At 42.2% G+C, this 25,909-nt stretch overlaps 1 protein-coding gene across 5 annotated transcripts in view; it reads left to right on the top strand.

Moving 5' to 3' along the window:
- The first annotated feature begins 1,658 nt into the window (after positions 1 to 1,658).
- The window catches only part of PLCB1 (phospholipase C beta 1), a 638,281-nt gene continuing 614,030 nt past the window's right edge, over positions 1,659 to 25,909 (top strand). For all 5 annotated transcript variants that reach the window (XM_070419924.1, XM_070419923.1, XM_070419927.1 and 2 more), the window contains exons 1-2: positions 1,659 to 2,094; positions 17,172 to 17,249. In XM_070419924.1, the coding sequence (XP_070276025.1) occupies positions 1,996 to 2,094; positions 17,172 to 17,249 (177 nt within the window). In that variant the 5' untranslated portion in view covers positions 1,659 to 1,995. The remainder of the gene's footprint in view (positions 2,095 to 17,171; positions 17,250 to 25,909) is intronic.

Here is a 25,909-nt window from a genome sequence, read left to right as displayed (position 1 = left end):
TTTGAATGCATTAAAATATTTACTAGCCACTTTCCCCATCGGCTTTTTGGTAATATTTTGACTGAGTAGATAAACATTGGGTTTTAGAAGCCCCAGAGTAGAAGACAGGAAGAACATATACATACTAGTGAGAGAAAGGAATGTTTCATTCTTTCTTTATTCATTTTGTTTCTTCTTTTAAAAAAATCAACTTTATTGAGATATAATTTACTTACAATAAAATTCATTACTCTTAGACAGACAGTTCCTTAAGTTTTGATACATAATAAAGATAATTTCTATCACCCCTAAAAGTTCTCTGGTGCCCTTTCCCGGTCAATCCCTGCCCACTCCTGGCCTCAGGCAACCATGGATGTGCTTTAGTCAACATAGACTAGTTTGCCTATTTTAGAATTCTTCTAATGGAATCATGCAGTATGTAGTCTATTTTGTCCAGCTTCTTTCACTAGGTAGCATGTCCATTTTTTAATTGCTGAATAGTATTCCATTGTTTGGGCATACCGCAATTATTCATTCATCTGTTGATTGATATTTGTGATTTCCAGTTTTGACTATTATGGGGAAAGCTATGCCCATTGCTGCACAAGTCGGGATAAACATAGGCTTTCATTTCTCTTGGATAAATACTTAGGGATGGAAGTTCTGGGTTTTATCATAAGTAAATGTTTAACTTTAAAAGACACCGTTCTCCAAGGTGGCTTTATCATGTTATACTCTCTCCATCAATGGATGGGATTTCCAGTTACTCCACCTCCTCTCAAACACTGGTATTATCAGTCTTTTAAATTTTATCCATTCTGATGGGGTTATCCCTTTCTTTTAGAAAAAAAAGAAATGAGAAATGTTTGTTGAATGAGTGAAGACAAACATTCTTAGACCTATGTTCCTAAATGAACAAGTTTCTATTGGTAAAACACTCTCTCTCTCTCTGCCACTCTCTCCCCCCTCCCCCACACTTACACACACACACACACACACACACACACACACACACAGACACACACACGATGGGGCCTTGTGTCTCCCTGGGAAATAAAACCATAGCTTCTCTGAGGACAGGAATTACTATCTCAAAAGCACGACTTAACCGCATGCCAGGGCTTCAAAACCAGCGCGCTGCAAACTCTCAGGGGCGGAGAGGTTTCCCCAAAGAGCTCTCACTCCAAGCCTCTCAATCGCTCTCTTCTCTTCTGATAAATAATAACTGTCTTTTCAAAAAGAGGGTTTGCGGCTGCTGCTGGAGAGCTCCAGCTAGAGAGGAAAGCTGCGGTTTGCCTCTCTGATCCCTCACGCAGGCTCCCTTTCCCATTCAGTTTAGATCCAAAGACACTCGCAGACTCCCGCTCAAGTTCCCCAGAAAACCCTAGGGACCTTAGGGCTCCAGGACACCCCCGGGTGTCGCTGCCACTAGGCAGCGAGCAGTTCAGAGTGCGTGCGGGAGGCGCAGGCTTCGGCTGCAGTGCGGCCCAGGAGCCGACAGGTGCCGCTGCGGCCCCGCTTCCCGCCGCCTGACCCTGCGCGCAAAGTTGTGCTGGAAGCCGCCAGGGGAAGGAGGGACCAAGCGCGCGCGGGTGGCGGGGCGGAGGGAGGAGGGAAGGGAGCAGGGCGGTGGGGAGGGGGGGGCGCGGAGCGTGTGTCACTCGCTCTCTCCCTCTGTATATAGAGGATGTGCTGAATGGTGCGCTCGGAGGCGGCGGCGGCCGAGGAGCAGTATCCGGCGGCGGCAGGCAGCCTGCGCTGCCCAGCTCGGCTTCTCCTCGCCCTCGGAAGCTCCGCAGCCACCGCGGGTGCCCGACCCCGCGTCCCGCCCGGAGCATGGCCGGGCGCCTGGCCCCCGCGTGCCCCGCTTGCTGAGCGGCGCCGGACGAGGTGTGGAGGCCGGGAGGCCGGCGGGGGGACAGAGTCGAGAGCCCCTGGAGCGGAGCGAGGAGCCCGTGCCCAGCGCCCCGTCCCTGCCGCGATCGCCCGGGCCGCCCGGAGCCCCGATGAGCCCAGATGGCTGGGGCTCAGCCCGGAGTGCACGCTTTGCAACTCAAGCCCGTGTGTGTGTCCGACAGCCTCAAGAAGGGCACCAAATTCGTCAAGTGGGATGATGTAAGTATTGGGGGATCGGGCTGGGGCGCTGGCGGGGGCACTGGGCAGGGCGGTGGGGTGGGCGGGGTGGGGGTGGGGCGAGGGGCGCGTTATGCAATGGGCGCCCGGGGAGCCTGCGGGGGCGGCCTCGGGGGCACGCGTTGACGGCTGCCGAGGCGGGGAGCAAAGGGCAGGGGCTTTGCGCGCGCTCCTGGGTTCTAGGGGCTCAGGACCTGCCATCCGAACTGTGTCTGGCCAGCACCCCAGTGGAACAGGAGGGGCAAGCTTTGCCTCGTGGCGGGTCCTGAGAGTTTGAAAAGTGGGCAGTGTGAAGTTGGGAGCGGCTGGGCAGCGCCGGGGCGTGAACTGGACGCGCCGTTCTCCGGCCGTAGACGCACCGCTGTTCCCTCCTTGCCCTCTTGCCATAAAGGAACAGCCTCGACGTCCGAAACTGTCCAGTGACCGCTAACCTCCCAGCGCTTCCCTGGGAGCCCACAAGGCACGGGACACCGCGGTCCAGCCGACAGGTGGTCGCTGATGCCAAACTTCAGCTCCTGGCTCCCGAGTGAGGGGTCTGAGAAGGGCTGGGGAGGACGCACCTGGGGAGGGGTAGAGAGCAGAGCAGGGGCACTGAGGGAGGGGTCCAGCCGGCTCGGAGGGCCTGCGGCGATAGGGAGGGCTAGTGTTTGAGAATGGAACTGGCTGCAGTCCTTATCTTGAAACGCATCTGTCAAGACACCCCCCCACAGTTTACCTACATCTTTTACCAGCTTGGGCAGAGCTGAGCCGCAGCCTCCTATCCGATCTGCAGTGTTTCACATGAGCCTTGGACCCTAGGATTTCAAGTTATCGCACCACCACCCAATTGCCTTCAAGCATTTAAATGAATTTTGCTGAAAACACGGGAATCTTCAGATGGGGGACCTTACAGTATCAATTTGGTGTCCTGGGTGTCATTCAAGAGCTTTGACAAGAACACAAACCTAGCTTCCAGAATCTAAGGAAATTTAGGTCCAAATGACTAAGACATCTCTTTAAACAGGAAGAATTATAGGAAAATGAGGCGTATTTCTTGTTGAAAATCTTTCCCACCTAGTAAATTATAGCCTATTATCCTCCAGGGTATTTTTCTTTAATCTTCTTAAACCATTTCCCAGTGTCTGAAAACAATTTAAATATTACAGGTAGCGAATCCAATTACTTAGCTGAGTGGGTCTGTGTGTCTATTTTGTCCAGTTGGAAGTGCAAATGGAACTTGGAGTCGGAGCCACAGCTTCCTTGAAAGCTCATGCCAATTACAGACGTCTGTGCACCAGGATGTAAACATGCATCCTTTCACTGCGGGCTTTACACTTTTCTCTTTCTGGTCCAGTCTAATGACCGGATGTTTTGTAAATGGAATAGAATCTAAACAAGTTTAGTCTCAGAGTAAATGCTTTGTGTCAGGGGAAGACAGCAAAAAAGAAAATTCAATAACAAAACAGTCTCTAGTCCATCTTGCCATCTTCAGATAGAGAGTTAATGTGATGATGGATTTACTGAAAAAGAATGAAGGGCAGAAAGAAGAGATAGACAGTACAGAATAAAAAAGGTATTCCAGCATCGTCTCAGGGATTTATTCACGATGATAATTTTAAGCTATATTTTAAATAATTCTCCATTGTGGGGAGCCGGCAAGGCCATGCCAGCTCAGCCTGGTTCAGTGACCCTGAGTGGGGGCGATGAAAGGCTTAGAAAAGGCAGACAAGAGAATGAAAGCCGGGTCTCGGTGGGACGCTGCCCCTCTGATGGACAGCGCCAGCGCCCACAAGCCATTTCTTTATTTTATAGCAGATGCCAGGAGGCAAAGTAGGGGCGTGATCAAGATGTTTACAACATTCTCGTTGGTTTCAATCCTACTCAACTACATGCACCTGAACTCTATCACTCAGGCACGTGGGGCCACGTGTTTGGACCACAGGTTCAAGCTTACAACTACAGCTGTTGGCTATAATTGTGCTGGGAGGGCTCTGCCCTCCAAGCTGGGACTTGCACGTGGCAATGAGAGAACTGTGCCCTCTCCTCGGTCCAAGGCTTGAACCTGCCCCAAACACAGTATCCATGCCCCACACTCCAGAATGTCTTATTTGGAAGAAAATATCCAGTGTCACTTTGAAAATGAAGGTCTTCTATGGAAACATATTTTGATAGGTCCAGGTAGATTATTATTTTCATTCCTGTCACATATATTTGTTCTTCACCTACTGATGCCAGGCCCTGCATTAGATTCTGGGGGTGGTGAGGAAAGTGGACAATTTCCCAGCTGATACAGTCCTTACAGGCTAGTTATAGGAGACAGAAAATTATCCATAACACCAGTGATATAGAGGTGTAGTGAGTAATGGAGAGGTCACTAGTCAAACCCCACCTGAAGGTGAGACCTCCCTCTGAGCAGTAGAATCTCTGGCCTTTTATAGGGAAGAACCCAGACTGCACCCAGAAGTCAAATGATCTGGAATATGATGAATTATCCTGCACGTTTCTTGCCTCTGTTGGCCTCCATGGTGATCTGTGGACTGAGAGGGACCCAGGCTTTCCTAGGTGGCCTGTATTCTCCCCAGGGGTCACCCCTTTCCTCTTCCCAGTCCATATTTGCCCCTCTAGAACCAAGCCAGTTTAGGTGACCTGGGTAATTATATTGCATCTTAGCGAGTCTGTGTAGAAGACAAAAGAGAGTCGAAAGGCCAGGGTTAACCTACTGGTTCTTTTGTCAGTCAGCTGTGTGACTTTAGGTTAATCAGTTAACTTCTCTGAATCTTTGCTGCCTCTTGTGCAAACGGAGAATGCCACATTTCCTACCTATTTCATCTAATAGTTGGGAGTAGCCGATAGGATAAAGCACTTCTAACACTTGGATGTGCATCAGAGACATCTGGAGCGCTTGGGAAGAGTCAGATTGCTGAGTCCCACCCTCAGTGTCTGATTCAGGAGGTTGGAGGTGGGACCTGGGGATCTGCTTTTCTCACTAGGTTTTGAGTGAGGCTGCTGCTGCTGGCTTGAGGAACCACACTTTGAAACCACTGAGATAAGATTTTTGAAAGAATTTGAAAAGTGCGATGCACAGCGCAATGTTGTTGGCCTGTGTACATTTTCGCTGGTTTGGGAATTTTATTTTATCTCTGTGTTTGCATTTTGAGAAAGTCATTCAGTTGCTACCTAAGAGGTAGAAAGACCTCAGTGACATAATCCTGGACAATCCTATCTCTGATGCTCAGGCTGGCTTACTTCACCTTTATACATTTCTTTTGAATTTCTTATGTGCAATGAAAAATTTTCAGCATTTTCACCTGCCTCTAGTGGGGGTGTAAGAAAGGGAAAGAAAGGAAGATTTTTGGGAGGCGGTGTAGTCTGATTTCCTGTCTAGTCTGCAGGGGAGGCCTTTTGACCCTGACTTTGGAAAATACCTGCTACCGGGGTATCTCTGCACCTGTTTGTCTAGAAGAAAAGTAAATGCTGGAAACAGCTTTAAAAACTCTCAAATATCTCATCTCACAAAAATGTAGTACCCTGCTCTCTGTTCTTTAACAGGAAGGCTGAGCAAACTCATTAAGCAGATTCTCAATAGTCCATTAGAATGCATCATGGTACATTTGAACATGATGAGTTTGGAGCCATTTAGTATTGTAAAGAGATTATCTCTTGTTCCTTGGGTGATTAAAGCACTATAATTACCAGTCAGTCCCATTGTCCTGAACACCCTATGGGATGGAAGATGTCACCCAGACTTGCAGTGCCCTGCATAATCTGTTGGCTATCTACCAATGTCATGGTGAGGCTCTGGACTCTCAAGATTGGTAGTCAGAAGCTTTGCCATAGGAACTAGCCCATCACAACAAACAGCAGGTGGGTGGTGAAGCTGGAGCAGGGTTCTGAAGGTACCGTGTTGCACCATTGCAAGGCATTAACTTTGCTTTTGCCTGATCCATGGAGAGGTCAGGGGGCCCCCAGATTCTGTGGGGGCATATGGAAGTATTTCAGTGTCTGAATAGCAAGGCCAAACCTTGAACTCCAGAACTTGGTCAGTCGATAAAGGACTGACGTATTATGGCTACCTGTTCCACTGGTGATTTCAAAGGATGCCACTTGATTCTTGCTTTTATTTTGCATTTGCGTATTAACAAGCTCTGGAGGTCAGAGGTGTGTGTAAAGGTCGGTGACCACTATGGGAAATGGACAATAGAAAGGCTTACTTTCTCCAAATCAGTTTAGGGAGCTTGGGAGTGTGGCCCCCTCTAGTTTCTGGTGTTTGGCCTTGCTCTGTATTGGAGAGGACGTGGAGGGCAAGAGGAAGGACAGAAACCATACAGTGGCTGCCCAACCCTTGATTCGCCCTATTTAACATCTGAGAATGCTGTCTCTTTGTTCCAACCTCTGGAGCTTGGGAGGCTTCTCCTCTGTCTGTTCTTTCTTTTTCTCCACTCTCACCCTCCAAATTCAGATCTCACTGTGGCAAGTTACTAAATGCATCACAACCTCGCTTTCCTCATCGGTAATGCGAGCATTGTAATATTTCCTGCTGCACAAAACAGCTGTTAAGGTCAAGTGAGGGAAGGCTTATACATGGCTTTGTCTAATGTCTGACATACAGGAAGCCCTCAATAAAACACGTTTTAAGAAGTTATTGTCTCCCCTGTAGTTATAGGGCCATGAGTTTTATCTCAAAGTGGTCAGCATGTGTTAGGGAACTCTTCTGTTCTGTAAGTAGGAGACCCAGACCTTCCTTCCATTTCCTTTAAGGTATGCTTTGATTTTCATATTTTGTATTTAAAAAAGAACAATTCCTTCTTTTTAAAAAAAATCCAGGTGTTTGAGAGAAAAGTGAATCCAAAAAAAGCAGTTAGTTTACAAAGCATCCAAAAGTTTTATTTCCACTTAATAAAATAACATATATATGTACACACACACACACACACACACAAACAGCAAGTACACAAGTATGATTCCTGTAAGGATGAAACGAAAACTCTTGTAATTTAGCAAGCATTAATGTATATATATTAATCTTACATCGTACAACCTGCCTTGCAAGCATAATCTAACATTCAAAACATAATTGCTAGCCTGGCTCATTTGCATTGATGCCTTGTGGATTTAAAACAAGTAACTCCCTCCTCCCTCTCAACCACTCCCCCTTCCCACCTCCCCACAGCTAAAACAGGTGATAATAATACTAAAAGCATGCTAGTCTAGTGCATATTTCCCAGCATCCTACACAAAAGCATAGGTAGAACTTTTGTATTGCATAGAACCTGCAGTTACGGTTTCCAACATGATGATGACAAGATTGCTGAGGAGGCAGAGGGGAAGGGTTTATGAGTTGGGCATTCAGCAGCGTTCTCTTTGAAAAGGTTTTGTGAAGCAGGGAAGAAGCAGCTCTGGTTGGCAAGTGCTGGATCCGGATGGGGCCCCCACAGGTTTTTAGACGGAAAAGCTGGCAGGTGCCCTCAAAATGCCGCTTGAATATGCCCAGATAGTCCATTTTTCTTTTCCAAAGAGATGTAGTGACTTTCTCATTGGCAGTAATATCTGTCACCTAAATGTGAGAATATTATTCTTCCAAATAAAGCTCTTTTAAGCTTCTATCAGAGTGTAACATGTGTTCAGGAAAACACACAAATCTTGTGTCCAGCTGAATCTATTTTCACAAAACAAATTCATCTGGAAGCAGCTACAGAGCAAGGAACAGCAGTGCCAGCCCCTCATGTCCCTGGGTGCTTTGTTTCAGTCCCTACACCCCCCTCACCACCTTGGGTAACAATTATCCCAACTTACAACTCCATAGATCAAGTTTTGCCTGTTTTTTATCGAATAAAGCTATTTTTATTTTCAGAGAAAACAAACCCTCTTTAGCCTAAAGCATTTTAGCTATTGCTGGATGAACCCTCTTGAACAATATCAACAAAACTGACTTATTTTCTGTTTAGAAGGCACTTGAATTGGTCCTTATTTGTCCTAAGATGAAGTCTGAGAGGTGAGGCAGGTGTAATGAATGCCCCAAAGAAGGAAAGAGTTAAAGCTCTAGTAATTTAGTAAGGAAATGTAGTGCAGGTAGACTGTTATGGGCACAGACAAGCAGACTATTTGAGGGCTGTTTCTGCACTGCATTTTTCTCTCATAAGTTTCTCTGTTATCTTGCCTGACTTTGCTATCCCCATCTGCGGTGCATTAGGATAATTTGCTCTGCCTATTAGCATATCGCTAATACTTGCCTTGAAAGTTTAACCTATCAATAAGTAGTTTCAAATTATGTTTACCTGCCATGACATTTAAATGGGACAGCGACATTTTGCTTTTTTTTATGTTGCACTTAGTAACCTGTAGTTAAATATTGCTTTATCGGGATCGTTTCATGTTATCACGAACAAGGAATGCCAGCAGAAAATGGAGTGGCATTGATTGTGAATTGCTGGCTAACGCTATGGATCTCTCATAAATAACAAATCCTTGGTAACTGAAAACGTTAGTTTTCCTGCTGCCCGAGCTAATATTAGGTTCACGCAGCCTTTTCAGATCATGTCATAAATTCCATCTGCTCAGACAGATTTCATAACGCTCCCTTTCTCCATCTACGCCAGGTCTGACCCCCCCAAGCAGAGCCATGTGTCCCGATGTATCAGTAGGGAAAGGAACACACGTGAGACACATTTTTGAGATCAGTCATATGTGAGATCCTAAGGAAGCCATCAGTTTCTGTAAAAACGAACTGAAACAGCATAAGGAAAAGGCTAGACTCCTTAAGGATCTTTCTGATTCCCCTCTGAGCTCTATAAGTTTTGTTATTTGATTTTATTATCTTCCTCACATCTTAATTTCAATTTTTGGAAATTATAAAACTCTGTATTGAACAAACTCTTATGTATATAGGTATATGTATTAATTGAGGTCAACTAAATCTATACATTTATCAAGAAACTCAATTATTGTGAATGGGGAAACAGATGATCACATAAAATAAAAATACTTACTACTAAAACAGAATGAAAAGCATCCTACATATGTTTTTAATTTCAAGGGCTTTTTTAGTTAACAATATTGGCTTAATGTCTTGTTTCTTTTCACTGCATTGAAATTTTATGAGCAAGTTCAGGGAGAATGGATTACCTAGTAAAGAAAACACTTTTCCCTGAACTAGTCATGGTGGATATCAATGTATAACATTAATACCTAAGAGATTAGTTTTCCGTTAAAAGCTTCTGATTTTAGGAACTTGTTTATGAGTTAGGTAAGGAAAAGTTAATTTGAGTAATTTTATAGAAGAGGCCATAGGAGCTCAAAAAGGAGATGGAAGACCACAGAGCAAGTCAGCTAGTGGTCTAGTCAATTTAAAAAAGAAAAATGAAGGGTGTTAACCATGATGTTTTCTTAGGTGTGCTGTCTAGGAGATGGTTGAGTCTTACGTAGCATCCATTCCCACATCCTGTTAGTGGGACTTTATGTAACACAGAGTCTGGAAATCTAAAGCTACACTTGCTAGACTTCCTTGAGGCATGCAATATTTTGGCTGCCAATTAAGTTCCATCAGTATTCAGTGCACTCATGTGAGATTTGGAAGGCAGAAATGTGAATGAGGCTACCTTTCAGCATCCTTTGGGTTATTTCTGCAGATGAGTGAGATATTGAAGAAGTGTTATCTTCTGTAATCTTCCATGAGTAGAGAGAGCCAATGGTGATAGTGGCTGCCCCCTACTTTCAGATTACTTTCCCTTTGTCTTTAACTAAGATGGTGTGGTTTTGACTCCAGGGGTTCCTTCTTGACCTCTCACCTTTCTGAGTGTGGTGGAGGCAAATAGCTCTCCTCAACTGTGGTGCTCTAGGCTCATTCATGGAGGTCCAATCTGAGCCCACTTCTCCAGACCTTCAAGGGATTCTGTCAAGAGCTTACTTGTCTGGAATTAAATTCCTTTATGTTCACAGACCTCTAGATAGGTTTTTGTTTCCTTCCTAACGCCTGCTCAATATGGTCTCTCATGGGTCTAGGTTTTCATGATTCTTAGCCCTAATGTGAAATAGCAATATAGACATTCTCTATAATTTTCTCTTCCAATATTACTCTTGAGTAAAATAGAGTTTTGCTATAATGCTGCCTCTAGAATTCAATAAGAGTGATACACACACACACACACACACACACACACACAAACAGGAACTTACACTTCTGAAGCACTATTATTTATTTACATTTACCCCCATGCAGTCATTAAGAGCACCTGAGTGGTAGGAAAAAAGCAAGTATTATTATTCTTATTTTGCATAAGAACAAACTATGAGGCTAGTGACTCGACTTGCCCAAGGACTCAAAACTAGTTACGTTGCTTCTGGAAATTAGTCTCTTCCATGGGGTTGTGAGGAAAGCATTCCAAGGACCCATGCACAGGAGATTGTGGTGTGGCAAGATTTATTTGTGATGCAAAATCAAAGGAGTTCCCCTCCTGGGTTCCCAATGTTCCGTCTCTGTCTGTCCTGCCATGGAAAAAGTCCAATCTGGCCTTCATCAAGGCCAAAACAAAGGCCAGTGTCCAGAGTTTCTGTTTCATATTAAAGCTTAGTTCTTTGTGGCCCCAGCAATTCGCCACGAGGGCGAGTGTGGGTCACAGAAAGAGAGAGAGAGAGCTCTTTGTTCCTCCAGGGTTATGACCAGGAGCTTTTTCAAAATAACCAATCAGCCTCGCTAGCATGGCTCAGTGGTTGAGTGTGGACCTATGAACCAGGAGGTCACAGTTCGATTACCAGTCGGGGCCCAGGCCCAGGCCCAGGTTGTGGGCTTGATTTTTAATAGGGGGTGTGCAGGAGACAGCCAATCAATGATTCTCTCTCATCACTGATGTTTCCATCTTTTTGAAGGTTTCTAGAAGATTCTTGGGTAACCTTATAACCATCGTTCTGAACTCTATATCCAGTAGTTGGCTTTCTTCCATTTTTTTCATTTGTGACATGTTTCTTTGTCTCTGCATTTTGGCTGCTTCCCTGTGTTTGTTTCTATGTATTTGGTAGAGCTGCTATGTCTCCTTGAGTTGGTCTTGTGTAGTAGGTGTTCTATAGGACCCAGTGGCTCAGCCTCCTCAGTCACCTGAGCTGGGAGCTCTAGGTGCACCCCTTTGTGGGCTGTGAACACAGTTTTGTTATAGTTGACATTTGATTGCTGTTGGTGTCACTGGGAGGAATTGACCTCCAGGCTAATTGGCTGTGGAGAACAGCTGGGACTACAGTGGGAGAGCTGCTGTGCATCAGACACCCTATGGAGCAGGACTTGCTTCAGTGGGGCTTTGGTGCTCACTGAGTCTGCCCCTTCAGTGTGTCACTTATGGATGTGTAGATTTGTAACCTGGTATGGTCTGACACTGACCATTGGGTACACTGGCTCTTGGGTCTCCAGGGAGGTGCAAAGTCAGCCACTGCCTGGGGCCACCCAACAGGAGCTACAGAGAGATCTGAAAATTCCTTCTCTTTGCATGAGGTTTGGAAGTACCCTGATGAGGCCCAGATATGAAGCAAGGCAGGCTGGTGCTGGTGCTGCGTCTTGGATCTTTTATTGATAGGTTTGGAGATCTTTGACCCAGCTGCAGCTTGTTTGAAAGATTTTACCCTGAGCAAGGAAAGGTCATTCATATGCAAAAGCTGCTGCACACAGCTTTGGTGGGGTTGTAAATTGGATGAGGCAGGGTCTTAGGGAATCACCAGGGTGGAGCAAACAGAAATGACGGCCAGTTCGCCCTGAAACTCAGGAGGTCCCAGAATAGAAACAATGATCCCTGCAAGTACCTCTCTCTGGGAGAAAGCCACCTCCGAGTTTATGCCCAGATGCCAGACAATCCAGTTCCTACTCGTATGTGTCTGTGTTCCCCAGAGCCTCACCCTGGCACGGGAGCTCAGAGGAATCAGGACCTTGTAAGTTCAGTTTGTGGTGCTGGCCTTTTAAGAGGAACAGCTGGGTCTCCAGCAGCCTGTGTGTCATATTGCCCTAATCCGCACTAGTTTTTATAGCCTGTAGTTCTTACTGCCCTAGGGACTTCTTTTCCCAGCTTTGGGACCCTAGCCAGGGGTCTGGTGTGAGGCTGGGACCCCTTGCTCCTCCTGGCAGCCTCCACAGAGAATCTCCCTCCCAATTAAAAAAGAGGCACACGCGGGTGCCAGAGCAGCTTGTTCTGTGCTTCCACACCTCCTACCAGTCTCAGTGTGCTTTTGTGGGGAGCCAGCACGGCCATGGCATACTAAATGCCAGCTCAGCCTGGTTCAGTGACCCTGAGTGGGGGCGATGAAAGGCTTAGAAAAGACAGACAAGAGAATGAAAGCTCGGTCTCGGTGGGACGCTGCTCCTCTGATGGACAGCGCCAGCGCCCACAAGCTGTGTCTTTATTTTATAGCAGATGCCAGGAGGCAAAGTAAGGGCGTGATCAAGATGTTTACAACATTCTCTCGGGTTTCAATCCTACTCAACTACATGCACCTGAACTCTACCAAGCCCACACCACTCAGGCACGTGGGGCCACATGTTCGGACCATAGGTTCAAGCTTACAACTACAGCTGTTGGCTATAATTGTGCTGGGAGGGCTCTGCCCTCCAAGCTGGGACTTGCACGTGACAATGACAGGACTGTGCCCTCTCCTCAGTCCAAGGCTTGAACCTGTCCAAAACACTGTAGCCGCTCCCCATATGCTTTGTTCTTTACTTTTCTAGTTGTAGGGCTTCCATTCAGCCAGCTTTCCAGCGGTTCTAGATGATGATTCTGTATTTTATTTGCAATTTTGATGTGGTTGTGGGATGTGGTGAGTACAGGCATTTACCTACGTTGCCATCTTCAAATCCTCTGCCTGCTTTTTATATCCTGTATTAAAGGGATTTATTTTACTTAGTTTTACAGTTCATCTTTTTTGATATATAATTTCATATAACTTTACATTCGAATATACAATTGATTCATGACAGCACATTGATGAGGAAACCATGGTAATGATAGGTCTTTGTAATGTTAATGTTGATTTCAATGACTCTTTCCTTTGCTGAAACGTTTCTCTTTCTTGTGGATGTTGGGGTTTGTAGCAGTCCTTTACTTTGTTCCTTGACTGTCCTTTTTCTTTGCCCTAAAGACCTTTTGGGGAATTCATGTAAGTTACAAAACAGCACACTGCAAAACCTTTTGTATCATTATATTAGTCTTCACTATTGATGAGGTAGGAATGAGAGTAAAATGGTTTCTTTCAAATAGAGAGGAGTAAATGGACATACATCATCCACTATTACTAACTTAAAACAGGTATATACATATTAGTGTTCTCTTTTTCAAGGTGGATGTTTATTGGGAAAATATCTTATTACTTTAAATAAGCAAATGAAAGTTGCCTTCTTTGTTAGAGCATGTATTTGCTTACATTTTAAGCTCACTGTGCTCCACAGGCCGCCACCTCACAGTGTTCCTGATCCAAAGCCTCACCCATTGTAGGCCTTGGCCAATGGATCTCAAAGAGTAGTCCCTGGACCAGCATAGCAGTCTCAGCACTGAGAGCTTATTTGAGATGCAGATTCTCAGGCTCCTTCCCAGACCTGTTAAATGAGAAACCCTGAGAGAAGGGCCCGGCAATCTGTGTTCTAACAAACCCTACTGGTAAAATCTGATGCTTTCACAAGTTTGAAAACCACCATGTAATGGAACATACGTCTCATAGGTATTGACAGAGAGAGAGAAAGTGAACAATGGATCGTCTGAAAGTTGTCTCCATTTTCTGTAGTAAAATGTTGCAAGAGTCCTAATCCATCTGCAGTTACCTGGGAAATGAAGTATTTCAAACTCCAAACTAGAGCACATGTTGTGACAATTAAGAATAATTGAGATCTGGATTGAGTGGCTACTTTGGTCTGGGGAGAATATAGAAACTTGCAGCTATGTGGGAGGTGGGGGAAAAAGCAGGTGGCATTGAAAATGGATATTCGTGTATTTCTGTGTCAAATCCGGCCTTGCATGGTAAGAATGCCAAGTTCCAGCTGATCTTGGAATGTTAGAGGTGATTATGGAGGAAGCAGGCAGGGAGCCGAGATAAATGATCATTTAACAGAGGATCTGTGGCCGGAAGAGTGGGGTCAAGAAAATATTGAACAAAGGAGCTTTAATTTTGAAGGAGGACAAGGAATAACTTAAAAATAACAGTATCTGAAACAGCGAGGCAGCCTATGATGTTCCAGAAATTTTGAGTAGTTTTACTCTCCTAATTTTAATATGTGATTGTCTGATTCCTGCAGTGAATTGTCACCAAGATTTTGATTAGAATCTTGTCAGACACTGATAAAAAAAGGAAGTGACCCGAGAATAAGTTACACTTCCAGGTGAATCCCAGATTCAGCTGGAAGTGGGGATGTGTGCTGTGTGCAGCCTGTTGGAAACATATTTTGCCTGAATCTACAAGTGCAGATGATGAAACAGAAGTGATAATATTGCTATGATTTATTGGAAATATTGCTCTGAACTCTTAATGGGTAATCTCATAGGAGAAACTGAAAATAGTTTAAAAATTATTCTTTCATTATAATATCAAATTTGTTTCCAAAATGTCTTTTTGGTTATTTAAAAGTAATTTTGAAATTTTAAAATTCCAGATGAAGTTCTATGCAACAGCACAATCCTTGTAAAAGATATATTTCAAACTGCATGTAAAAAGTGAATTTTAAGAATATTAGGATAAAACAGAATGGCATTTCCTTAAAAAATTAAATATAGAACTATCATATGCTCCTGCTCTAGATATATACTGAAAACAGTTGAAAGCAGGGACACAAACTGATATTTGTAGACCCATGTTCACAGCAGCATTATTGCAATAGCCCAAAGGTGGAGACAAAAATATCCATTGATGAATGAATGGGTAAACAAAATGTGATATATGCATACAATAGAATATTATTCAGCCTTAAAATAGAGGGGACTTCTGACTCGTGCTACAACATGGATGAACCTTGAACACATTATACTAAGGGAAATCAGCCAGACACAAAAGGACAAATATTGTATGATTCTACTTATTTGAGGCACGGAAAGTAGTCAAATTCTTAGAGGTAGGACATAGAATGGTGATTGCCAGGGGCAGGGTGGGGTGTGGGGTGGGGAGGAGGGAATGGAGAGTTAGTGTTTGAGAAGTATGGAGTTTCAGTTTGGGAAGATGAGATTTCTGGAGATGGGGGTGGTAGTGATGAATGCGGTTAATGCTACTAAACTTGACATTTTAAAATGGTAAGTTTTATGTCATATATGTCTGTCAAAGTAAAAAAGGAATGCCATGATAAACTTTCATTTAATATATTTTTAATAAATCAGTTTGTAAACATAGTTCCCCATAACCATAGTACACATTTTTATCTACCAAACATTGTTCCAGGTGCTTTACCCAAATTATCCTATTTAATTCTCACAAAACCATTCTGAGGTGGGTATTATTATTATTATCTCATTTTCTTTTCAGTTGTGGTTGTGTAGAATGGGGCACCAAAATGGGACCGGCAGAAATTTGAACCCCAGAGCCTCTATAACCTGGCTCTTCCAATAAAATTTTACCATTTGGACCAAAACCATCAATGTATTTTATCCCACCTGGAAAAGAATCCCAAATTCCCAAATTATCTCTGCATGTTCCAATTTTCATTACAAGTCCTTTTGATCAGATAAAGAATATAACATATCACAGTTATAATGCATATGCACAAATTTGAAATAAACTGGTAATTTATGTCTCTTTTAAAAAAATGCAGTTCCTGTATTTCAGTATAAAAATCCATATCCAATGACATGTGTTTTCTTGTGCAGATGGTATGCCTTTCTGAAAATTGCTAAAAGGAAAGAACACAGATTTTAGAAATGTTTAATATTATAATTACAGAGCATGCAGATTTTGCTTTACAATATGCATGCTTTACATTTGTCTGTGATGTTTTCTTTTATCATGGCAAATTTAGATTTGTAACAATTTTGTGTATAACCTTATGAATATGTAGAAGATGGCCTTATTAACTGTTATCTTGGAAACGGCAATGCCCAAATGCTATGTTTACTCTCTTGAGCACAATTAAAAATAGTTTTACAATACAAATGTATTTTAAAATATGATCTTAAGCATTGATTTTAATTAATTGTATTCATATAAAATATACTAGAGGCCCAGTGCATGGATTCATGCACCAGTGGGTTTCCCTTGATCTTGCCTGTGCCCTCTCGCAATCTGGGACCCCTTGGCAGATGTCAGACTGCCAGTTTCGGCCTGATCCCCACAGGCCAGGCCAAAGGACCCCACCGCTGCACAAATTCGTGCACTGGGCCTCTAGTAGGCATATAAGATCTTTGGTTAATCTCTTCCTGCCCTCCCTCTCCCCTTATCCCTCTGAGATTCATTAGTCTGTTTCATGTGTCCATGCCTGTGCATTAAGCATCTGCCCCCTGGTGGTCAGTGCACGTCATAGATACCGGTCGAACAGTCGAAAGGTTGGCTGATCGCTTAGGCTTTTATATATATAGATAATGATATGTAGTGTTAAAATTATTTGGAAAACTAAATATAGCTTTTTAAAAAATTATTTATTTTTATTGTTGAGGGTATTACAGATGTCCCCCATTTCCCTCTCTTTGCCCAGCTCCTCTTGGTTCCAGCCCTACCCCAAGCCTTTACCACACTGTTGTCTGTATCCATGAATTATGCATATATACATATAAGTTCTTTGGACATTCTCTACCTGTCCCCCACCCCCCTCCCTTAAGATCTGTCAGTCTGTGCAGCTTTTTAATAGAAAACATACCAATGCCTTAAAAAAAAATCTGTCTTAATAAATAAACATATGCATTACTGGACTTTTCCTTTACACGTAATATCCAAATATTCCAATCATTACTAAAGTACTAGTACCTCAGTTATGTAACTAATCATTCTATGACATTAAAGATGTCATGTCTATTTTTTTTGAAATTTTTATTAATAATTGATGACCTTGAAGAAACTCTTAATAATTATTACCTTGTAAGTAACTTCTGGGTAGGATTTTCTACAGGCATATATATTGATATACATGTATTTTCTTACATTTCTAGGACTCCACTGCTGTCACTCCAATTATTTTGAGGTCTGACCCTCAGGGATTTTTCTTTTACTGGACAGATCAAAACAAGGTAAGAAGTAATATTTGTCTTTCTTACATTATCCAGTTGGTTGCTGATTCGCAAGGTATTTCTTTTATCTGCATAAGTATACCTATTTCGCCGAAACCGGTTTGGCTCAGTGGATAGAGCGTCGGCCTGCGGACTGAAAGGTCCCAGGTTCGATTCCGGTCAAGGGCATGTACCTGGGTTGCGGGCACATCCCCCGTAGGAGATGTGCAGGAGGCAGCTGATCGATGTTTCTCTCTCATCGATGTTTCTAACTCTCTATCTCTCTCCCTTCCTCTCTGTAAAAAATCAATGAAATATATTTTAAAAAAAAAAAAAGTATACCTATTTCATAGATGACCCTTGTAACTTATTTAAAGATTCTACTTCAAAAGTATATCTAGTATCGGAATGTTTTAGGATTTTCCAAGGACTCTAGTCTGACACATTAGATGTTCTAAATCCTAGAACAATTGGTAGTTTTCAGGAAAAGAACATGGGAATGTGAATTACATTTGTTGTAGAAGAAAATTAGCCAATATTACTGATTTAAGTCCCTTCTCCAACTCTACCCATAAAGAATGAAGAAAAATGATGAGAAAACACTTTTGATCTTAGTGTCTATAACTTCAGCTTTTTCTTTCTCTTCCCTCTCTTCTTTGCTGCTTATTAAGGGTTCTCCTAGTCTCAGCGGAATGTGGCCTTGATCATTTGTTCAGAAAACCAAGAATAAGATTCCTTTAGCCTACCTGTTTAATTTTTCAGGAATTTCTTCCCACATTAGCTTTCTGTTCACCATATCATAAATTTAAAATCTCATTTATTATGAAACCAATTGAGACGATTTCATATTGAATTATTAAAAGTGGAGTGTCTGGAGATTATAATATTTACTTGGCATTTAATGGGCAGTTAGACCAGAATATTCATAGAAAGTGGTTATTATTTCAAGAGACGATGCTACGGTTCTGTACTTGAACCTTTGAGACCATAGATCGTAGGATATTTTGGCTCTCTAAATTCTGATATTTGGAGATGGGATCAGCTTTATGGAGAGTGCTAAATACATATTGACTCCAATAGCGTACCGGGCACCAAATTATGAGCTGCTATGAGCCTTTTCACATCCTTACATTAGGTCCTTATACCCATAGTTTGTCTGTCTCACCTTCTGCTTTCTGGACAACCTGGATTTCACCTGTGAGCAGCAGTATGGAACTGGCCCTGTGCTGTGGTGTGTTTGGGGTCAGGGCTGAGTCTGGGTGAAACTCTTAGGGTGCTGGTCTCCAAGGCCAGTCCTGAAATGGCCTTTTTAACTATCACCCTAAGGCAGATTTTAGCCTGGTGGCCCTGCAGTTTCCTTTTGAGTATGGGTTCCCTGGAATCATCTGTGGCCACAGATGTTGGGGGGCTAAGTCATAGACCCCAAGCTAATGTCAAAAAATGTATTCGAGTAAGATTTCCTATTTAATGTTCACGCTTATTACTGAGTGTGTTAATCACGTTGGCTTTGACGTGCTGTTTGGTTTCCTGCTGTTATGTATAAAACAATGGCTTGAAAGAGTTGTGTTTTTCTTTTTCCCCCTAAAGGTTATTTTTAGGAGTGTTGAAACTGTATTCAGGAAAGATACGTTTATAATGCCTAGAGCATTTTAAAAGTTTGGGTATTTGTATGAGAGGCTAAACTGTCAGTTTGATTTTTCAACTGGTAAATCAAGCTTCTATAAAAGCAATGGAAGGTATTTGGGATTTTTAAATAATTCATGGCAAGTCAGCTAAGCTGCCCTCTAAGACCAATCATAAATATTTCTTTGCTTAAGAAAGAGAAAGGTTTTAGGGCCTAAGTCTCTTTGATGCATTTCTATTGTTCCTGTATTTTGACTCATACGTATTTTCATATGTAGGGAAATATGAAAAGGTTATCTACTAACCTTTCTTTTTTCTTGGTTGCCGTACTGTTTATGAACAATGAAAACAAATAATGAGGTAGCAATTTCCTTTATCTATTTATTGCCTTTCTTTTCATGGATATTAATCTTACAGTTCTAGCCAAGAGATGGCAAATTTTATTTTTTACTTTTTAAGTACCCAACTCATCCTTCAGTCATCTATATTAGAGGTTGGAGGTTTATTTTTTTTGTTGGTGATTATATATCACTAACCCCAAAATGAGAGGATTTAAGAACAAAAATTAAACTTTCCATGCTTCCAAGGTTACCATGTTCTTCTGCTTTAAGCCCAGCCCTGAAACCAGAGGCGTGCTACATCCCCTTCTAGAGATGAACTCCTCTGAGTGGCGCAGAGTAAATGGATGTTAGAAGAAAGAAGTGGTGCTCACAGATGATGGCACGCCAAGCTTTTAGTCCATGTATTTTGCATAAGATCATTAGAAGTTGAATGGTATAATCACCATGTTATTTAGAGGCCCACTTTCTTTAAAATACTTTTTGCTGACAATTACTGCTAGTGATGTGAATCTCTCACGTGTATTGTAGGGATGATATATCAGAGAAAAAAAGAGGTTTGAAGTTTATCCCTTGATTTTATTTTATTTTATTATTTTTAAATATATTTTTATTGATTTCAGAGAGGAAAGGAGAGAGAGAGAGACAGACAGAGAGAGAGAGAGAGAGAAAGAGAGAGAATATCAATGATCAGCCTCCTACACACCCCACACTGGGGATTGAGCCAACAACCCAGGCATGTGCCCTGACTGGGAATGGAACTGTGACCTCTTGATTCATAGGTTGATGCTCAACCACTGAGCCATGCCGGCCAGGCTATCTCTTCATTTTACACACTGTGTTCTCCATTCATTTGGAAGCTTGTACTGGTGCTTAGCATATTATACCTCCCTTCTGGCTTCTTCCCAAAGCCTTTCCCCTTTGTCCATGAAGCCTGTACTGAAATGCTTTGATTAGTAAACACTGGATGCCTAGTCTGCTGGGAGGCGAGCTGAGTGGCTTTAAGAAGCTCTTGGTAAAGCATATTGTTACAAGATCTTTCTTGTTATAGCACTGGAGGAAAATCCGAACATTTTACACAGTATCTTACCCACGTCCTCTCTCCCATCATGGCTGCCTTATACCATTGAGTAGAGCCACCCATTCATTCTAAGCCACTGATTTCATCCTCAGGGACAATGGCATGCTCCTTTCCCTAACCCCCTCCTTTGGTTTGTCACCATACAAATGATCGGTGGCAAAGAAGACAGTTAGCTCAGATGATAGATTTAGGGATTCAAAGCCAGAGCTAGCCAGTGATTTTTAGGTAGCTTTGGTGAAACATTGAGAGCATGTTTGGGATGGGTAGAAGCAGATAAATACGCACACCATCTTACGGGATACCTGCTTATACTTTGTTCCCACTATACACTTAATTATCATTATTCTTTCCTTTTTTATTGTTAGCTCTGTAAATCTTATTGGCTGTAGTGAGCAAGAACAAGTTTCTGAATGTGATGTTTTAAGCCTGGTGTTTTTTTCTTGGGTCCATGTGTATTATGTGAAGGGGATCAGTTTATTTGTAACCCTGGGTGAGAAGGGGCTCCCGCCCAGCCCGAGCACTTATTAGGCTGTGCCTTTTCTTTGGAGCTATGCCATCCATATTGGGACCAGAAACCAACACAAGAAGGGTCAGCCATCACAACCATGTGACCCACAAGGAGAATCTGCGTCACAATATTGGAAGACAAGCTGGAGAAGGAAAGAAAGGGGTCAATGTTAAAGAGCTAATAAAAACCTATCCTGCTAGAATACGAAACAAAGTAGACCTTTGCCTTGCAACTCGATGCCCTGCTTCGGTGCCAAGGTTGGTGTAAAAATAAAACTAGTCACTACGTAGTTCAGATCCAGGAAGTTCAATATAGTTGAGTAAACTCTTCCTTGTATCCCTGAAGCAGGAGTTCCGAGAGGGGCAGAACACATCATTAAATTAAAGAGAAATGGGAGGAACAATACACACTTTAAATGAACGACTCCAACTACTTCCTCTCTCTTTTTCTTGTTACAGATTTTATTGGTTTTCAGTTTTGCAGGTAATATCCAAACATGTTCTTTGTGCAAGAGAGTAGAGCAGTCTATATGTCCTTCACCCTGCCCACCATTGACCCCAATCCCAGTCCTCTCTCCACAGTCAATACTGGTAACAGCTTCATGCTCTCTTTCCAGGGGTCTTTTACATGAAGCTGCACATGCATTAACTATGGAAATATTTCATTTTGTTCTGCTTGTGTCCACAAACTTGCTTTTCACTTTACAGATGTCTTAGAGAACTGTTCATGTAAGTACATGTGTATCTACCCCATTCTTTTAAATTGCTCTATCATATACCATGGGATGGGTTACCAACGTCTGTTTAACAGAAAACATTTCTCATTGTTGGAGTGTTGGTGTTTGTTTCTAATTTGGGGCTGTAGATAACAATCCTATAAGAACACCCAGCCCTGGGTACCCCTCTCTGGATATGTGGGCCAGGGTTTCCCGGAGGTAAATTCTCAGAAGTACAATTGCTGATTGAAGGCTCTACATATCCTAAATTTTATTTCATAGTTGTGTCATTTTATAATCCTGCCAGTCTTATGTGAGAGGAACTGTTTCCTTAAATCCCATCAATGCTATGAAGAATCATTTTAATTTTTGCCAATCTGCTACACCCGTTGTACCTCTGTTTTAATTTACTATTGCCTGATTTGCTAGTAAGCTGTGTATGTTTTCATACATTTGTGGGCCATTTCTCTTTTTTCTTATATGAATTACTTACTATATCCCTTGCCTGTGCTGGGAGTTCTCTATGTATTCTAGAAGCTATTCCTTCAGCTGTTATAAATGTTGCAAATACTTTCTTCCTGTCTGTGGCTTGTCTTTGAATTTCTTAACTTTTCATTTAGGCATGACAAAAGATTTCTTGACATTTTCAACTTTGATATATTCACATTTTAACCTTTTTCTCTTTTGGCTTTATTTAGGTCTTTCTTATGCATCATCCCCATTATATCATTATTAATTTGGGCTTTTAATCCATGTATAATTAACTTAGTCCATTTGGGCTGTTATAACAAAATACTACAGACTGGGTAGCTTATAAACAACAGATGCTTATTTCTCACAGTTCTGGAGGGTGCAAGTCTAAGAGCAGAGTGCCAGTAGGGTCCAGTGAGGGCCATCTTCTGATGCAGACCTCTCCTTGCATCCTCACCTGGTGGGAGGGGTTAGGAATCTCTCAGGAGATGCATTTGTAAAGGCACGATTTCCATTGGTAAGGACTCTCCCCTTGGGACCCAATCACCTCCTCAAAGCCCCACCTCTTAATGCCATCCTTGGGCATTAGGTTTTCAGCATATGAATGGGGGTGGTGGGCAAACATTCAGACAATGGCAATCACATAGTGTATTTGGGGGACTGTTCTGAGGTGAGGCTCTAAATTTGATTTCTTTAAATGGGTAGCCCTGTGGTTGGTGGCTCCCTTCTTTCTGGTTAGATCCAGCTATGATAGCACCCTCTCCTGTGTCTTTCTTCTAGCTCAGGGTGTGGTGGGTATGGGACATAGGAGCTGAGATGGCAGGTTGACCTCAGTTATGCTCCCATCTCGCTCTTAATGCTGATACCTGCACCGCTTGGTCTGCTGGCCCATAGGTTCGCTCCTATGTCTTAATGCCTTTGAGCACTGATGTCATTTCCTATTTCATTTTGATTCCATTTATCTTCTGCCTTTCATACTTTTTGATTCAACAAGTGCAACCCTTAAGTTTACCCATGATTATAGCTTGTAGACTTCAATTTACACCTGCATATTCCGTCATTTCTGGGAAATCAGGACAGGTGCCATGGGCTCTACCATCTGCTGCGTCTGCCATCTTGTTCTGGCCTGTGCTTTGACATGAGACACCATTTGGGATCCTTGTACAGAGCAATGACTAAGTTTCTATTAATAGCGACTATTGACTGCCTTCTATTATGCCTGCATTTTTTTTTATAGAGTTCAAAAGCAGAGTTTAAAAATGAAATATTTACATAAGCCATCCTGACATATTTCAGCATAGGAGTCCAGAGTTCAATAATATTCTGAATAATGCATTATATACTTCTATGGGAAAATCTAGGAATATCCTATGAGACAACTCTTCTGGCTTCCCTAGAGAACCACCTGGCACCACCCCTTCCATTAATCATTGTTTAACAATGGTGCTTCCTCTTCTGGACACTCTTTTTTAGTAGATCCCCAAAACATCAATGTTGACATTCGTTGTGTGTGGTGAATGGGGTAGGGCACTGAACAGTCGCTTGAGTGTAATGGTGGGGTTATAAATTAAGATGAACTCTATTCATTTTTATTTGGTAGCTTCCCTGAAAGCGTAAAACGATAACTAAAATTACCTTAGAAAAAAGCAAAATGCATGTGAGGACTGCTTTTGGAGAACTGGGATTGTTGCTTGGCTTGCAACATACACCAATCATTGCCAACTAACCAGTAGCATCTAAGACCTAAGTCTTTTCCTTTCCCTTCCTTGAGTCTTTGAAGAAATTAACAGCTAGAGCAGACACAGCATGCAATCCACACTGAAGTCTCTGGTACTCAAGAGGCCATAAGTAGGAACCTAGTGGCCAGCATTCATTCCTGTGCCTTTTCAGGCCACTTGGAGCTCATTTTACCATCCACGTCTCCACTGGGAAGTTCCTGGACATTAACACCCAACCTGACTCAAGGGGTTTGATGAGTAAATACCACAGCTCCCTCACCTCTTGGGTGGGAAAATTCAAAAGTACATGGGTTATGTCTTTTCCTAGCTCTCTCTAGTGGGAAAAGTGGTAACTGGCTTGAAAACATACCTTTTATGGGTTTCCTTCCCTTCCGGTCTTGACTCCCCACTCCTGATGGATCCGGAAGCAACCTTTAAAATAAACAAATTTTACTAGAGTCCATGCGTAGGTACTTAATGCTTGACAAGCTAATACAGATGTCCCCATATGAGGGTATAAGAAGGATTTATTAGTAAAGAGGTACTGGAACCTGGAGAATCTCTTCAACAGTGTAAGCTTCGGTTTCCTCATCAGTAAAGTGAGGAATTACTCTTTAGACTTGTTGCTAAATGTGATACATAAAGTGTCTAGCCTGGCAATTTGTAAACTCTCAGCCCTTTGTGGTGGCTTTAAAAATTGATAATTTAATTTAATTTTTAAAATTTCATGTGTATTGAGATTTAATTGACAAATGAAACTATAAGATATTTAAAGTGTACAGATTTGATATGGCTATACATTGTGAAAGGATTCCCCTCACCCTGTCTCGTAAACACATCCATCACCTCACATATGTATTATTGTTTTTGTGTGAGAACATATAATGCTGTGTTATCAGTTACAGACACTATGTTATACCCTTAGATTCTCAGACCTTATTCATCTTATAACAAAGTTTGTATCCTTTTACCAAAACTGCAATCCCCTGCACTCCTTTCTGTTTCTGGCAACCACTTTTCTACTTTTCTATTTTCTGTTTCCATGAGTAGATTTTTTTTTTCTCCGTCTGGCACATTTCACCTAGCATAATGCCCTCACGGTCCATTGAGGTGGCTTTTATTATTGGTATGTAATAAACAATTTGTCTCTGACTAAACAATTAGTCCCTAGCTAATTGTTAGGGACCTCAGATGTGCTGTTTTGAAAGCTAACTGACCATCTGTTTGCGTATACTTTTAAACCTATTTTTTTCTTCTTAAGGTAATAGTGACTTGTTTTCTATGTAGCCTGCACTTTGATTTAAAGCATTGAAGCTTAGGTCTGTTTGGGCAGATATGATCTTTATGTTTTTCCTAATGTTTTGGGAACAGAGCCATGGAAGGCAAAAAGAAGGGATTTATTATTTAGAAGACTTTTCTTCTTAGGATAACTCTCTATTAAATACTCCATCATAGGTGAAAGATTTTTGGACTCTTGGGAATTTGAAGAATCTTTTAGAATAACCTGTAAGATGATTTAAAGGTCTTGGAGGAGAAAATGACATTATTCACAGGAAGGATTGGACTCTACCTTGGTTGTCTGTATCTTTTTTCCTAAGATAACACTTCAGGGTTATCACAGCCATATTGTCATCCTTCTCCTTCACACGTACCAGATCCTTAGAGATTAAACTTTTAGTGTTTTGTTGTGTAATTGAGATGGTCTGTAGTCTGTCAAATTGCTGAGCAACAAATCTTTCCCCATCAAATCCACTTACCGTTTAAGCTCCATTTATTCTTAACCCGACCTTCTTTTCACTGGCATAGGCCCCAAAGTTTTTGCCTGAAAACTCCAGCTCTTGTAGGAAAACCAAATGTTACGATTGCTTAGGTTACATAGATGCAGCATAACAACGAATGTTATTAAACTGAAATCTTTCACAAGTTCTTCTTGGAGGTTGGGATTCATGGTTTTTTAGTAGAATTTTTTACTGAAGTATAACCTTTTGGAATGTATTATGAAATGGCATCATTGCAGTTTCTTTGGAATAATTTATAGGGTATAAGTGCATTGATACGATTTTCATGTCACCATCACAGCACTTCGCCATGTGAACAACAGCAAAGCTCATATGAATACATTGTAAGCAGAGCTGAGAAATGTATAATACCCTGGCTTTAATTCAAAATTGATTACTGCTAATATAGATTGGGCAAAAGTAGGTTTATAGTTATGAGCATGCACAAC

Source organism: Myotis yumanensis, unplaced genomic scaffold, assembly GCF_028538775.1.
Source record: "Myotis yumanensis isolate MYYU_CA2020_CCGP unplaced genomic scaffold, mMyoYum1.0.hap1 SCAF_7, whole genome shotgun sequence".
Taxonomy (NCBI): Eukaryota; Metazoa; Chordata; class Mammalia; order Chiroptera; family Vespertilionidae; genus Myotis; species Myotis yumanensis.
This window is presented reverse-complemented; position numbering and strand designations above follow the sequence as displayed.